At 45.3% G+C, this 14,601-nt stretch overlaps 1 protein-coding gene across 1 annotated transcript in view; it reads left to right on the plus strand.

Moving 5' to 3' along the window:
• Nucleotides 1-13,643, plus strand: part of LOC138514719 (carboxypeptidase A1-like) — a 126,028-nt gene extending 112,385 nt beyond the window's left edge. The window contains exon 11 of the mRNA XM_069630119.1: nt 13,241-13,643. Within this exon, the coding sequence (XP_069486220.1) occupies nt 13,241-13,431 (191 nt within the window). The 3' untranslated portion in view covers nt 13,432-13,643. The remainder of the gene's footprint in view (nt 1-13,240) is intronic.
• Nucleotides 13,644-14,601: the final 958 nt, after the last annotated feature.

Genomic DNA, 14,601 nt, shown 5'->3' on the forward strand with positions numbered 1-14,601 from the left:
CACTTCCTTTGTAAGCAGTATGTGTGAACTCAGTCACATCTGAAATCCTTTTAAAAACAAGCTTTGGCAAAGTGAACTATTTTGGCTTGTGTACGTTTTAGGTAGACATTTGCCAAGCAATGTTATCATATCGGTAGTGACACAATTTTCCAGCTGTAACCATGATGGCGGTGCCTGGCAAATGCCTATCTAACACCTATTAACAATACCTATCAAAATCCCTATCTAACGCCTATACACAAAACCAAGTTATTTTAGTTGATGAAAGTCAAGCATTCATAAATAATTGCACGTTGCCGCAAGAGCTGGGAAAAATACAGTTTGTACTAAGGGCCCGATTCATGGAATTATCTGTGCATAAAATCAGGACTTCACTTGCCAAACCGTGCGTGAAATACCGTTTGTCGATTCATGGATTCGACTGCATGGGACTTTTTCGTACTTTGTGTGGACTTCGCACAGGCTCGGCATGTCACTGCGAGAGGCCGAATGCAGAGTGTGGTCGTGGCTTGCGCAGAGGGCAGGGTAGGGGCGGAACTAGGAAGAGCAAGGGAAAATGTGGGCATTACAAGGGACGGCCTGCAGGCAGTCCATTGCACGCCCACTATTGCACGGAATGACACGTATTCATGGATCCGACCGCGCAACCTGTCGGCGGGGAAATGGCCACCCAAAGCCCTCATACTATCCGCCACCCGAAGGAAGGCATACAGGCACTTGCACATAGGATTCACCACACAGAGGTAAGATCGGGTGTGCATGTACTCAGTCGGGTTACCAATCTAACTTAGGGGTGCGTGTACGCAGTATAGCGGGGTGCAGGAACGGTTTACGTGGGTTCGCATGCAGAATTTCTGAGTTTTACCCCAGTTATGATAAATCGTACGCATGTTGTCAGGGTGCTGGTAACAGTTACAGGGGACCCCACGCAGGGTCCCCGTGATGCAGGCCTGCTCATGGGGGACCCCACGCACTGTTTAAAAGGTCTATGTTTTCGCACCTTGGGGAAAACGCAAAAGTAGCTGTTTTTGCTTTGTCTGGGGCGTGAAGATTTACTATGCAATGGGAGTGATGCTTTGAGAAACTTCAGATGTCAAAGCAGCCTGCCAGCATCTCTGACAACTGACGTGCCAGCACGACTCCTGGGGAGACCACCTCCCTCCAGTTAAAACAGAACTGCATCTTGCCCCTCAACTACTCAGATTGACTTTGGATTCTAAGAGAAGATCTGGGGTAGAAGCAAAAATAGCCCTTCCATTCCAGGTCCATGTCTGCCAAGCACCGTATTATTTCTTCTCTGGCTTCTGTGGAAAATGTTATCCAATTGCAGTAACATAACCCTCTGTGAAGGGCCTTTATCTTCACCCTTTTCAGGGCTCTGTAATGGAGAGGAGAAAGGAAAATGGCCTGAATGGCTGATGAGAAGAGGTCTATGAGCTGCACTAGCGGCCTCAATGAAATGGATTGTAGCACCAGACAGCTCCTCAGCTCTGTCATGATAGAGACCACCTTTGACTTTGGGAGGTGTCAGGTGGAAGTCATTCAATCTATCACAATGTTCAGAAACTAGGTCCTCTGAGTGAGTATGGTGTCGGAATTCTCCCAATTGATGCTGAATCCCACAGTCATCAATAGACATACAGTCAGCATTAAGTGGGAAAAGGCCTTCTGGGGCCAAGCCAAATGAAAGATTGTCATCCACATAAATGATTAAACACACTACCTTGTCCCCCAGAATAGCTGCCACCGGATTCAAAAGTTTGGAAAAAATACCAGAGAGCCAAATCCAAACCGAATAGATGGAAGCAAAACTGAAACCTCTTTCCCTTCCAGAAAAACTGTAGTGTGCTGTGAAAACTGGGACCATAAAGTAGGCATCTTTGTGATCCAATCTGACCAACCAATCTCCTGTCCACACTACATCTCTTAACATCGAGCTTGTCTTCATCTTGAAATATTAAGGATGGAGCTGTTGAGATCTCAAAGGCTGTTGACCAGACGGTAATCCCTCTCTTTAATCTTGACTAAATGCTTATTGCTCATGAAACCCCGAAGGTAGCTTGGAGCCTGCTCAACTGCTAATTTCTTCAAAAAATCCTGAATCTACAAGTCTATTAATAACGTGTTCTTCATTGAGAACTGCATCATGTGAGGAGCATGAGACTAGATATGAATGTGAGAAAATTGGAGATCAAAATTCTGGACCATCTGCAATATCCAGGTTTCCAAAGAAACAGTTAACCAATGTTTATTTTAACCCCCTACCCCTCAAGGGAATGGTATGATCTAGAGAGAGGAATTCCTACCTTCAGCAAAGTGTCCACAGCCTCTGTTCCCTTGGTAACCTCTGGGCCTGCCAAATTGTAGGGAAGAGAGTGGGCTGCTGGACCTGGGATTCTGACTCAGTGGATCCAGAGCTGGAACGGACACGTGAAGATATGGGGAAGTGGCCAACCAAGTGGTCTCTACCCCAGCTGGCCTGTGAAGAGACCTAAAGGCTAAATATGTTCCTTCAAGCATCTGTGCCATCTGTGTGAAAGTTGTTGCATCTGTGATAGTGACCCATATCTTGCAATTAGCACATTTATGTTAGTGAGCGAAATCTTGCATTTAGCCCATATGTGTTAGGGAGCAATATCTGCCACGGACAGTCCACGGGCCACAGGGAACACATCACCACCGGAGGAACCCATGTGGGTGGTAATTGCTGCACATCAGAATTTACGACAGGGGAAGGGATATGGGCCACAGTTAATCAGGAAATGGGAAGGGAAAGTTATTGCCGACTGTTTCTCCAGGCTACCATGGGCAAAGGATATGGAACAGACAGTGTCAGACGAGGTGAAAGAGAAGATCAATGCGTACATTTTACCCGGAATCCAAAAAAGAGGAACAGGCCAAAGAATCAGCATCTTTTTAGGAGAGCTATTAACGATAGGTGAAAAACCATGGAAAACTCTCTCCCTGATTTTACCAAGTTTGTAATGAAATATCCGAGAATGCGGAAAGTGTGTTGAGAGGGTACCGAAAAATTCCCCCAAAATCCTTGAGAAACAGAATTCTTAATTTGGCCAATGAGGGTCATTTAGGAAGAGATCTTATGAAGAGATGGCTGAGGGAAAAACTACTGGTGGCCTGGGATGTTAAGAGAGGCAGAGGACTTTGTAAAGATGTGTCAAGCCTGCACAGTAAGTGACACGTCCAAAAAAGTAAATCTAGCGCCTCTCCTACCTGTGCAAGTTCCTGTGTCTATTAGCGGTAGACATAACTGGTCCCTTTGAAAGTTGGGAAAGTTAAAAGGTGCACATAGTGGTTCTAATGCACTACATGTCTAAATGGGTGGAATGGTGCGTGATGGAAGGAAATTTGACTGCTACGAAGACAGTGCACTTTTTGGAGACTGTGTTCAGTAGAGAAGGTAACCCAAAAGAAATAGTAATGGATAATGATGCACAATTCATCTCCGAAACCAGACAGAAGTTTCTGAAAGACAGTGGAATAGAACATATATGCACATCATTATACCATCCCATGGCAAATGGCCTTGTAGAACGCATGAATGGTTTTGTGAAAGGGATGATTCAGTTGGCAGTGGCAAATTAATTATTCTGGAGGGACACCCGCAAAGAGTCATTGGATGCTTACAGAATGACTCCACATTCCACGGAAATGGAGCGTTTTGTTATAATGAGGGGTAGAGTACCTTGCAACCGATTGAGTCCCTCTTGATTATCAAAGAAAAACATCAAGTCTTTGAACATGGCTGAGATCCTCCAGAGGTTGAGGGAAAAACAGAGAAAATATAAAAAATATTATGATTGTGTCAAAGCCACCCAAAACATTATGTTCAAGGAAGGTGACTGGGTCAGGGTGTGAGAACATCGGAAGGTATTGAAAGGTCAATCCAAATTCGGTGACCCGCAGAGGATTGAGAGAGTGGGAAGGAAGACTGCGGTTCTTGATGATGGGAAAGTCTAGTCTTTTGATGATGTTGTGCGAACCTCTGCTATCACCCCTTGTGCTGAATTACCACATGAAGTAGGCGTGTCACAATTCCTGAGGTGGGAGGAGCAAGATGGTCCTTCTGAGCTGCCTGCCAGGAGAAGGAGGTTCTTGCCCAACTTCAACAGTGAACTGGTGTATTATTGACCTGTATCCTTTTTACATTACACATTTTTCTTTCTTCTTTCTCCTCCTCTCTCCCTATCTTCCCTTTTCTCTCCTCTTCTTCCCCTGTTCTGTTGTGTTGTGTTTTGTTTTTTTCCTTTTCATTGCAGACGGGGGAGATATTATGATGTTTCATGACATATGCCTTGGTGTTGCATCCTTGGAGCTTTGGAGCCCATCGGTTCCGGAACGCCACAGAGTGAGACCGTTTAGCTTAGTAGAAGAGAGTACTGTTACCCAGTGCTCCGGGGGTCTTCTGGTACAATAAACCTTCTCCTCCCATATACTTACCTACGCTTCCTGCCTATCTTTACCATGACAGACCTCTTCTTATTTCCCTACAGAATTAGAACATAGCTCAGCAAAGGAAGGGCAGCAAAGGAAGATGTTTGGATGCCTGTCCATAATGTGCATACAAGAAACCTAAATACATACATACATGTAGATCCCAAGTGACCCTCGTTTCGATGGCCCAACCATATTTTCTCCGTCAATTACTATTTTTCACGTTGATCCTCTTAAGGACAACCTGGCAGCCCAAACGCCTTCCAAATGAAAATGAACATTGGATCCACACTTTAATGTCAGAGGGCCCATGTTACAATTATGAAAGGTTAATAACTGTGCATTCCTCTTGTGGTCACATTCTACCATCCATCGCCCCACTCATATACAGCATGAACATTGAACCTGGTTTACAGCCCCATCTCTGCCTCTGCATTTGTGTGGACCGCAGACTCACCCATGTCACAGTCTCCACGAGAAAGGTCTGCCTTATGTCAGGAGAAGTGTGCCTAATGTTAGAGCTCCATGAGTGACATTAGCAAGTGTCTTACCTTGTGGTAAAGTCCTTATGAGGCCATACCAAGTGAAATGCTCTGTCTTATATCAGCCATAGTGGAGATTTTGCTATAATGTAGTAGCGAGGTCTGTCTGATGTAGAAAGCTAAAGGTAAGACCAATCTAGAGTCACTCATGATTGCAATGTCAATATGATGTCATGTGCAATCATAATAGTATGTCTTCCCTGACGGTGAGGTCACATGTAAGCCCTACCTAGAGTTGATGTTGTTTTGACATCATAACGAGTGCGGACTCATTGTCATACCTAGTGGTGACTTCATGATGTCCTTACGAGTGAAGAGATCTGTCTTCTTCATGATGTCCTTATCAGTGAAGAGATCTGCCTGAGTTCACTCCTCATGGCAATGTTGCTACAATGTACCGGGGAGGTCTGTCTAATGTAAAAACCCAATGTCATTTTTGAAATTTCATTTCTTTTTTGTTGCTCTTCAAGGCACATTAATTCAGTACACGGCTTCAAAGTACACATCTAGCTGGGAAAGGAGCCAGAGGGGTTAACAGTGGGAGTTAGGAGTACAAAAGGGGAAATGCAGTAATCAGCCAAATTACAAAGTACATTCCTGACCACATTTATAATAAGTGCCAGAGGGCGTAGGTCAGTACAGTCTTCAACCTGACTGGGGCAGGGGTAATAGGGGGAGAGGAGAGGTGATGTAGTGAGGTACACATCTATCCAGCAGAGGGGAGGCCAGGGATGTAAGGAACCGCAGTACTTGACAGAGTCCATCTGGAGCCAGGATAAAGTGATGGGGAATACTCTTTGTACAATAAGAACATCAGTGATTTCTCCAATCTTGCATACTTATTTTAATCACTTAAGGTAGTTGCTCTAGTTGCTAGATGTAGAACTGCAAAGGACCTCCCTCCATGTTGCCATTGCTTTTACTTAGCGGTGAGAGGTTTGTGGTCTCCGGTTGATCTGAGTTTTCCTACGGATTGACAGGTCTTTAAGCATGATGCAAGATTTTTTAGTCCATGGGTAGATAGTGTGTGATGAGAGATGCATGGTGTCCGGAAACAGATTCTCAAATTAACTGGGAGCCAACGAAGAGCCTGAAATAATGTATTGATGGTGTCTCTGAGGTTTAGACCCAGGATAATCCTCACATCTCTTCTTTGCGTAAGCAAACGTGGCCATATGGATAACTTGTTTGTTTCTATGAGCAGGCCAGTGCATTAGTGTACATTTGAATGGACCAGAACCCTGGTCATGGATGTTGGGTTGAGGTGGTGCTGCTTTCTACATTCTGAGGGCTTGGGGTCTTTTAAATGGCATCTCAGCTGAGAATCAATATTAGATTAGATGAGAGGTTATTTTTTTCTGTAAAGTCACAGCCAAATTATCTGCTATTGGTTGGGAGAGGCTAAGATTAGATGTTCTCTGGCTTGAGGAGCTTACCTCATTGAAGATTTTGAATACCTCAGTTGTTCTATTATGGGTCAATGTTATGTGTCTTTAGAGAATGTTTTCCTTTTTCTTTCGATGAGGTGATGGAAACTTCTTAATTGAATTTTGAAGCAGAGTTTGTCCGGAATCGTACAAAAATGTCGACCTGGGAATTGCGACGACCGAAAATGGCGACTTTTTTTCTTTTTTTAAACACCCCCTTTACAGCACATATATATATGTGGAGGGTAATGGGATATTATAGAAATATGGGGTGGGGTGGCGGGGGTCTCCCCCGCATTTCTATGCGGTGTAAAGGGGATTTAATTTAAACAAAAAGTCAGCATTTTCGGCCATCGCAATTACATGTGGTGGCAGTGATCACATAGATCCGTTTGTCCTTATAAAGTGGATGTTTCCCGCTAGTTGTGTAGTGTGGCATTCCTCTTTGGTTATTTAATTTTTCATTGAACCATTTGGTGTCCCTTTTATCAGGTGTTTTGTGTTTCGTAGTAATGAAGGGAAGCATGACATCTAAATGACTTGTCCATTCTTCGTTGACCTGCTCTCTAACCTTGATTCTAATCTCCCCTCTGTCCTCATCTTACTCATTCTCTCTTCTGCCTTTGACATGGTCAACCATGCCATCCTGCTCAATCGTCTCCGTGATGACCTGGGTATCACTGATCAGGCCCTGGCCTGGCTGACCTAGTTTCTCTCTGATCGACCCTCCCAGGTCCAACTTGGGTCCTTTCTTTCCTCTATCTCACTCTCTAGCTGTGGTGTTCCCCAGGGGTCTAACCTCTCCCCCTGGTTGTTCAACCAATACCTGGCACCTCCCACCCACTGCATTGCCGCTCTCTGCTCCAACTTTCAGTGCTATGCAGATGACACTCAGCTCGTTTTCAGGCTCCCCTCTACCACCTATTCTCATTCTCTCATCTATGACTGTCTGGCTGCTATCCAGGAGTGGTGTGCCGCCAACGATCTCTGCCTTAATGCCAGTAAGACAGATATTCTCCTCATCTGCACACCTGCACCAGCCTCCTTTCCTGTCACTCTCTGGCTTGCCTCCCTTGGCCCTCTTCCTGCTCCCCCTGTGAGGCTAAGAACCTTGGGGTCATCTTCGACTTCACACTCTCCTTTTCTCCTCACATCTTTGACGTCTCTAAGAAGTCAAACTACCAACTGCACCACCTCAGAGGTATTCTTCCTTTCCTCTAGTTCCCCCAGAAGCTCACTGTCTCTAGCGCTCTGGTTCTCTCTAGGCTGGACTACTGCAACAGCCTCTTTCCAAATCTGCCTGCTTCTACTCTCTGACCTCTGCAACTCATCCAGAACAGGACTGTGAGACTTGTTCTTGGCCTCAAACCCAGGGATTGAATCTCTGCAGCACTGAAATCACTGCATTGGCTCCCAGTGGCTGCGAGGATTAAGTTCAAGACCCTTTGCATTGTCCACAAGGCCTGCTGGGGCCTGGGTCGTCAATAGCTCCAACTCTCTCTTTGTAAATACCTTCCTACTCGAGCTTTTTGCTCCTCCGCCTCCAACTCCCTCAGGGTCAGTTGCGTCTCCAAGCAACGAGTTGGTGGTAGATCTCTTTCCTCGGCTGGGGCCTCCCTCTGGAACAGCCTCCCTGCCTTTCTGAAACTCGAGGCGAACCATCTCCGGTTCCGGAAGCACCTCAAGACCTTCCTCTTTTCTTCTGGCTTCTCTCTTCCTCTCCCCTGCTGATTTTGTGTCTGATACTGCACTGGTCAACTGGCTACCTTCTGATTTCAGGCCCAGGTGCCTGCCTGCCCAGCTGCACACCTGCACTGCCTCCCAGCAACCCTTGCACTTGGATCTGCATCTGTAACCCTACAGTCCCCCACCTGCATTTTTGGACACCTGCCGTCTGCACTTACCCTTGCACCTGATAGACTAATACATCTATCCTTCTCCACTAACTCAGTACCCAGTAACCTGAAACAATCATGGGTTCTCCCACTTCTAAAAAAATAATCACTAGACCCGGCCATTCCCACTAATTACAGACTCATCACAACGGTTCAATTTCTGCTAAAAAATCCTTGATAGAGTTGCCTACTTGCAAATTCAGGATTATCTAGAGACCAACCAACTGTTAGGAATACGTCAATCTGGCTTTCGACCTCAACACGGAACAGAAATTGCCCTTGTTGACCTCAAAAGTCAGATTGATGATATTAAAGATAAAGGTAATGCCACCATCCTACTCCTTCTAGACCTCTCAGCGGCCTTCGACTTGGTCGACCATAAAATACTCTGCAACCACCTTTCATCTGCAGCTCACTTTTCCTCCTCTGCTGTCATGTGGATACAATCCTTCTTGGCTAACAGAACCATGAGGGTTTTTTCATCAGCAGCAGACCCTATCCCTATTACCTGCGGTGTCCCACAAGGCTCTTGTGTTTCCCCCACTTTGAATAACATTTTTACAAAGCCTCTCTTTGACAAACTGGACCATCTGGGTGTCACCTACACCAACTACGCAGATGACACCCAGATACTCCTCACCATCTCAGGTAACTAAAGTGCTGACGTCATCAGGATTAACTAAATCTTCTCCATCATTCAGGCATGGATGGCCACACACGGCCTCTGCCTGAATGATGAGAAGACTGAGCTTCTCCTTGTCGGCTCACCTAACAACCTGCAGAAACTCAGCCCTAATTACAACAACATCATCATCGACGGTAACACAATTCCCATTGTTAAAAATGTGAAAACCCTTGGCTTTTATCTCGACACCAATACTAACCTCTCCAAACAAGTTAATATGACTGCCTCAGCCACTGCCTATACTGGGAAACTGATCAGGGCCTGTAGACCTTTCTTATCCACCAATAGCTGTCTCACGCTGGCTATGGCTCTCATACAGTCCAAATTGGACTATCGCAATAGCCTTTACCTAGATGCCAACCAAACTGTAATCAACAAACTACAGGTACTCCAAAACAATGCACTACGAGCAGCATTAAACATCCCCAGGCGAGAGCACATTTCCACCACCAGAATATCCTGTAAATGGCTCTCTATACAACAAAAAATGGACCTAAAAACCATATGCCTCACTTACAAAGCCATACACCATCTAGCCCCACTCTATCTCACTAACACATTCACCCTGAAATCGGCTACTAGAGTTACCAGATCGTCCAATACTCTATGGGCCTCATTACACGGAAGGTATTTAAAATACCGGCACTGCCTTGGCGGAAAGGGGATTTACCGCCCCATTCCAAGGTTGGAGGGGCGGTAAATCCCCTTTCCGCCATTGCCCTTCCCCATTCCTATTTCTGCCCCATAGGGCTCTATGGGAATGGGGAAGGCGCTAATTACGGCACCACAATTATGCGGTGCCGTAATTAGCTCCGAGGTCCCTTAGCGGGTTGGATTTTAACGCCTGCAAAAAGCAGGCGTTAAATCCCCCAACCCGCAAAGGGACCTCGTAGTAAGGCGGTAGGGATTTACCGGTACCGGTATTTTACCGGTACCGGTAAATCCCTAACGCCATCCGTGTAATGAGGCCCTATGCCTTACAGTACCCAGATTCACCTTAAAAAGAGCTGGAGGTTCTAGCTTCACGGTCCTGGCCTCTCAACTGTGAGATACCTTACCACTTAACATCAAATCGATTGAATCATTTCAACCCTTCAGGAAACAAGTCATTGGGGGTCATTACAACCCAGGCGCTAATTGCGCCAACTTTACCACCATGGTGTAAACTACATTTACACCATGGTGGATGGCGGATTTACCGCCCCATTCCAAGGTGAGTGGGGCGGTAAATCCCCATTTCCCATTTTCCCTTCCCCATTCCCATTTTTGCCCCATAGGGCATAATGGGAGTGGGGAAGGCGCTAATTACGCCACCGTAAATTACGGTGGCGTAATTAGCATCATGGCAGGTTAGCACCATGGATTTTAACGGCTGCTAAAAGCAGCCGTTAAAATCGGAATAGGCGTTAAGAGTTAACGACGGCGTTAACCCTTAACGCCTGGGTCGTAATGAGGCCCATTGGATGGTTACTGGAGAAAAGCTAACTTTACCATTTTATATTTCCTATGCCTGACGACACTGCCTTTACTCTAACTATAACAATGCTCATTGCAAACTGTATATACTGTACATACTGCACAAATATTGTTTTTTGTAACCTGTCCAAAAGCGCCCTTTTACCTCTGGGTCTGGAGCGCTATATAAATAAAATAAACAAACAAACAAACAAACCTGCCAGCTGCTGGCCACACTTCTTGTTATTGTTTAGATCCCATTTACAGCACTGCCCCCTCCCCTTTCCCCTTGCACTTTTCCCCTCCCCCGTCCCTTGCACTTGCGCAATCTGAATGTCACTTGGCTTAGTAAGATCGTTGTCTCTGTCCTCCCTCTGTTGCCCTTCTTCCTTGCCTAATTGCACCTTGAAACACTTGTGTATAGGCGCCTTACAAATGCCATATCATATCATATCATATCATCAGGGACGTTTTTATGGGAGGGCAAAAGGGGCACTTGCCCAGGGCCCCCACCTTGGAGGGGGCCCCTCAAGGCTGCCTGATTTAAAGAAGTAAGATTCCTTTGTTCACCAGACTTAAATAGCACACACAAGGATATTGTATTGCATGGTGCTGAGGCTCTAAACCAATTGCCTGTCTGTTTTGGAAAGTACATTTTACCTCAATCAATTCATCATGTAATGCTTTCTGTGTTCACTGTGGTATATATAGTTTGTGTGGTCCTTGCGGCACAACTCTTGTAGCATTCTTTCCTTTCTGTGGGAATTATGTTGATCATGTGCAATAGCCACATTTGAAATGCATACTTGTAAATTGAGTGCCACACTGGTTCAGAAGTTAGCTCAGTGTGTTAAGCACTCATTGCAGTGATATGTGTTACTATGCAAGATTAGAATAGCACATTCCTGTAAGGCTGGCTGAGCCTTTCCTATGTCTGAAGTTTATAAACCTGCCTGCATATGTACTTGGTCTTGCAGCAAAACAGGTGCTATAATCAGCAATATACCTGCACCAGACAGGGGTTGCTATAAAAACGAACATGTCATCCTTATGGTAAAGGTCTAGAAATTGGTTTGCTCAGATGGGGTGTTGTAAAACCTAGGCAATCGCCTCCAATGATGGGCATAAACTGTTAGTGCAAGAGATGAATAAGTATCAGAATTTGGAACCAAAGCATTCATGCTTGTATCCTGGCTTTTCCAGCAGACAATGCAGTGATCCTATCAATCATCTTATATCTCGTACATTAATGTACTGTCTTCTGTGAAGTTTGCCTCCCTGCATGCTGGTGGCAGTGTTTAGCCCATTACTTGATCTTTCTTCTTATGTAGGCTATTTGAGTGGAAGGGGTGGTAGACAGAAGGGATTTCTCAGGGTATGATCTTCAAAACAGCCTCACTCATGGTTTTACTGGCTATAGTGTTGCTTCCACTATAATAGTGAGCATTGATATATTGCACACCACAGGAACTTGTTCCTTTGATCTCTAATGGCAACACTATTTGAAAACGATGTCCCACTTCTAATCTCAGTCTGTCTGGATACAGACACCTTCTGGTAGCTTCTAATCTGCATCCACTATCCATACTATGGTACATGTAGCTTTCTCCTTCCAACCAATTGGTCTGCTCTATCCATGCTTGAGCACGTTTGCATTCTGTGAGGCAGCAAATGTGAGATCTCTGTCTATTCTGGGTTACATGTCCCTTTTACATACAGTCCTGCATTAATAGTACAGGCTGCATACCTTCATGGATTCTATTCATATAAAGTCTCCTGTATCTATGCTAGAACAGAAGTAACCTCTTCCTAGACTGATAAACAAGTAGCATTTGAAGGCCAACATTATCAGTCTGATTAAAGCAAGAATGAAGAGGGTAATGGGACTTAAAGGGAGTAAACATCCTTATTTGTAATGCTGTTAGGCAGCATATCTACTTATGGGCAGGGGCGTTGCTAGGGGGGGGGCTAAAGGGGCTATAGCCCCTGATCTTTTGGTTGTAGCCCCGGATAGAATCTCAGGAGCTACAGCCAAAAGACTAGCTAGCCCCCAGTCCCAACAGTTCCAACATCAGCTTAGCCCCGGGTCTTTTCCAGACCTAGCAACTCCCCTGCTTATGGGTTGTGATTGTGGTGGGGAGGGGGCATCTCAGATATTCTTGATCACTTAATTCCTTTGGTTTGGTGGAGGGGGCCCCAAAGAAGTCCGTGCCCAGGGCCCCAAAAGTGCTTAAGATGGCCCTGCATTTTATATCGTTGAACAGCTCCACAAGAAATTCCAGATTGTTACTAGGCTGGTTATCAAAAATCTTGAGTTCAAAGGTGTGGTTGAAGTTATTATAGGCCACCTTAAAAATTGGGTGATTTATATAGTGCTTCATAGCAGTCTTCCATTTTCTAAGCACTGTCATAATAATTGGTCTCACCATTTACCCACATATGGTATTGAATTGATCAACCTCAAGAGGATGAAAGGCTGAGTCAGTCGGCCCAACCAGTTCTGTTGCAACGCAAAAGTGATGTGCTTAAGCTAACCACCATTCTCAGAGGTCTGTCTCAAATGGTGGGATCAATCTAGTTTATTGTCTAATAGTAACATCAATGCGATGTCACACCTAGTTTTGGTATCGTTGTGATATCATACCTGGTGGGGCCAGTGTTGCTCTAGGATGTTATACGGCTTAAGTTTAATGTCAAACCAATCAGCGCCTTGCTATAGTACTTTCGTATCTCACACTTAATCCCTGGTGTTTACATGTTGTTTTCACTCTTTCCCCTTTTCAGACCAGGCTGATGGCACCACCACTGACTGGGCCTACGACAAGGCCAACGTCACATACTCCTACACATTTGAGCTGAGGGACAAGGGCAGCTACGGCTTCCTCTTGCCAGCCAATCAGATCCTTCCGACGGCTGAAGAAACCTGGGAAGCTCTAAAAATGATCATGCAGCGAGCCAGTAATGAGACCCCATAGCCGCTGCCATTTGCAATGCTGCTGGGATATTCCAAGGTGGTCTCCGGCAGTGTCTGCGACAAAGCCGAGCCGTCCATTCAAAAGAAGAAGCACTGACCTCTTCAGAGTGATCTGATTCGCAGAGAGCATGCGCGGGGTCCTCTTTCAGCTTTTTGTCCATTTCGTTTTAATATAAACATCAACTATGAAAGTATTAAATTCATTTAAAAGTTTGTCATTTCAACTGTGGTTATTATTTTGTTTTTTTAAAGAGCTGCACATCTCCCATTATTTATTTTTATTGATGTATTTATTTATTTATTTGTACAGCGCCAGTAGCTCGCAAGCCTCAGGGCGCAATGACATAAACGCATGGGACAGATGGGACGTATACGCCCAATGCGGGACTAGTGGAAAACCACACCTAAAGCATTAACTGTCTATATGAGAACGAGGTTCTATTCACTTAAATAAGTGGGTTTTCAATTTTTTTCGAAAACTTAGGTATTTAGGTTCAAGTCTCAGGTTGTCTGGTGGTTTGTTCTATTTGCGAGCTGCGACTATAGGGAAGGGTTTCCCCATGCCGTTAGAACGCTTATGTCAAGCGATCGCTGCTGTACCCAAGGTGTCTGATCTTAGAGCTCGGCCTGGAACATATACCTTGATCTAAGTTTAAAGGTAGGCAGGTGCTTTCCCGTGGATACATTTGTGTACCAACGTCAGGGCCTTGAAGTCTACTCTGTCCTCTACTCTTAACCAGTGCAGATCTCTTTCTGGCGCTGCCGATATGTTCGGTGTGGGCCTTTTGTTTGATTATCCGTACCGCATTGTTCTGAATATGCTGGTATCTAGCCACGCACTGTTTGTTTGCTCCCAGCAAAAGAGCGTTGCCATAATCTAAGCGAGAAAAGATGGCTGCTCTTGCTATGGTGGCGCAATTATGCACCCATCATGCACCACTTGGTGTGCAGTGCATATTGAGGTAGGTGCAACTCGTGCTAGTTGTGTCCTTCCACGCAATCTTTGAGGACATCAAACCCACTTGTATTATATAAGTTGCTATGCATCCCACGGTCACCCACAGGTGTACACCTACCCATAAAGGGGCCTGGGGAGGGGAGGGAAGGAGAATGAGGTGTTGGGGGTGTCAAGGTCTAGGGGATAGGGCTGGCGCAAGTCAAATGGTGATGC

Source organism: Ambystoma mexicanum, chromosome 12 (assembly GCF_040938575.1).
Source record: "Ambystoma mexicanum isolate Mex_15411 chromosome 12, UKY_AmexF1_1, whole genome shotgun sequence".
Classification (NCBI taxonomy): domain Eukaryota; kingdom Metazoa; phylum Chordata; class Amphibia; order Caudata; family Ambystomatidae; genus Ambystoma; species Ambystoma mexicanum.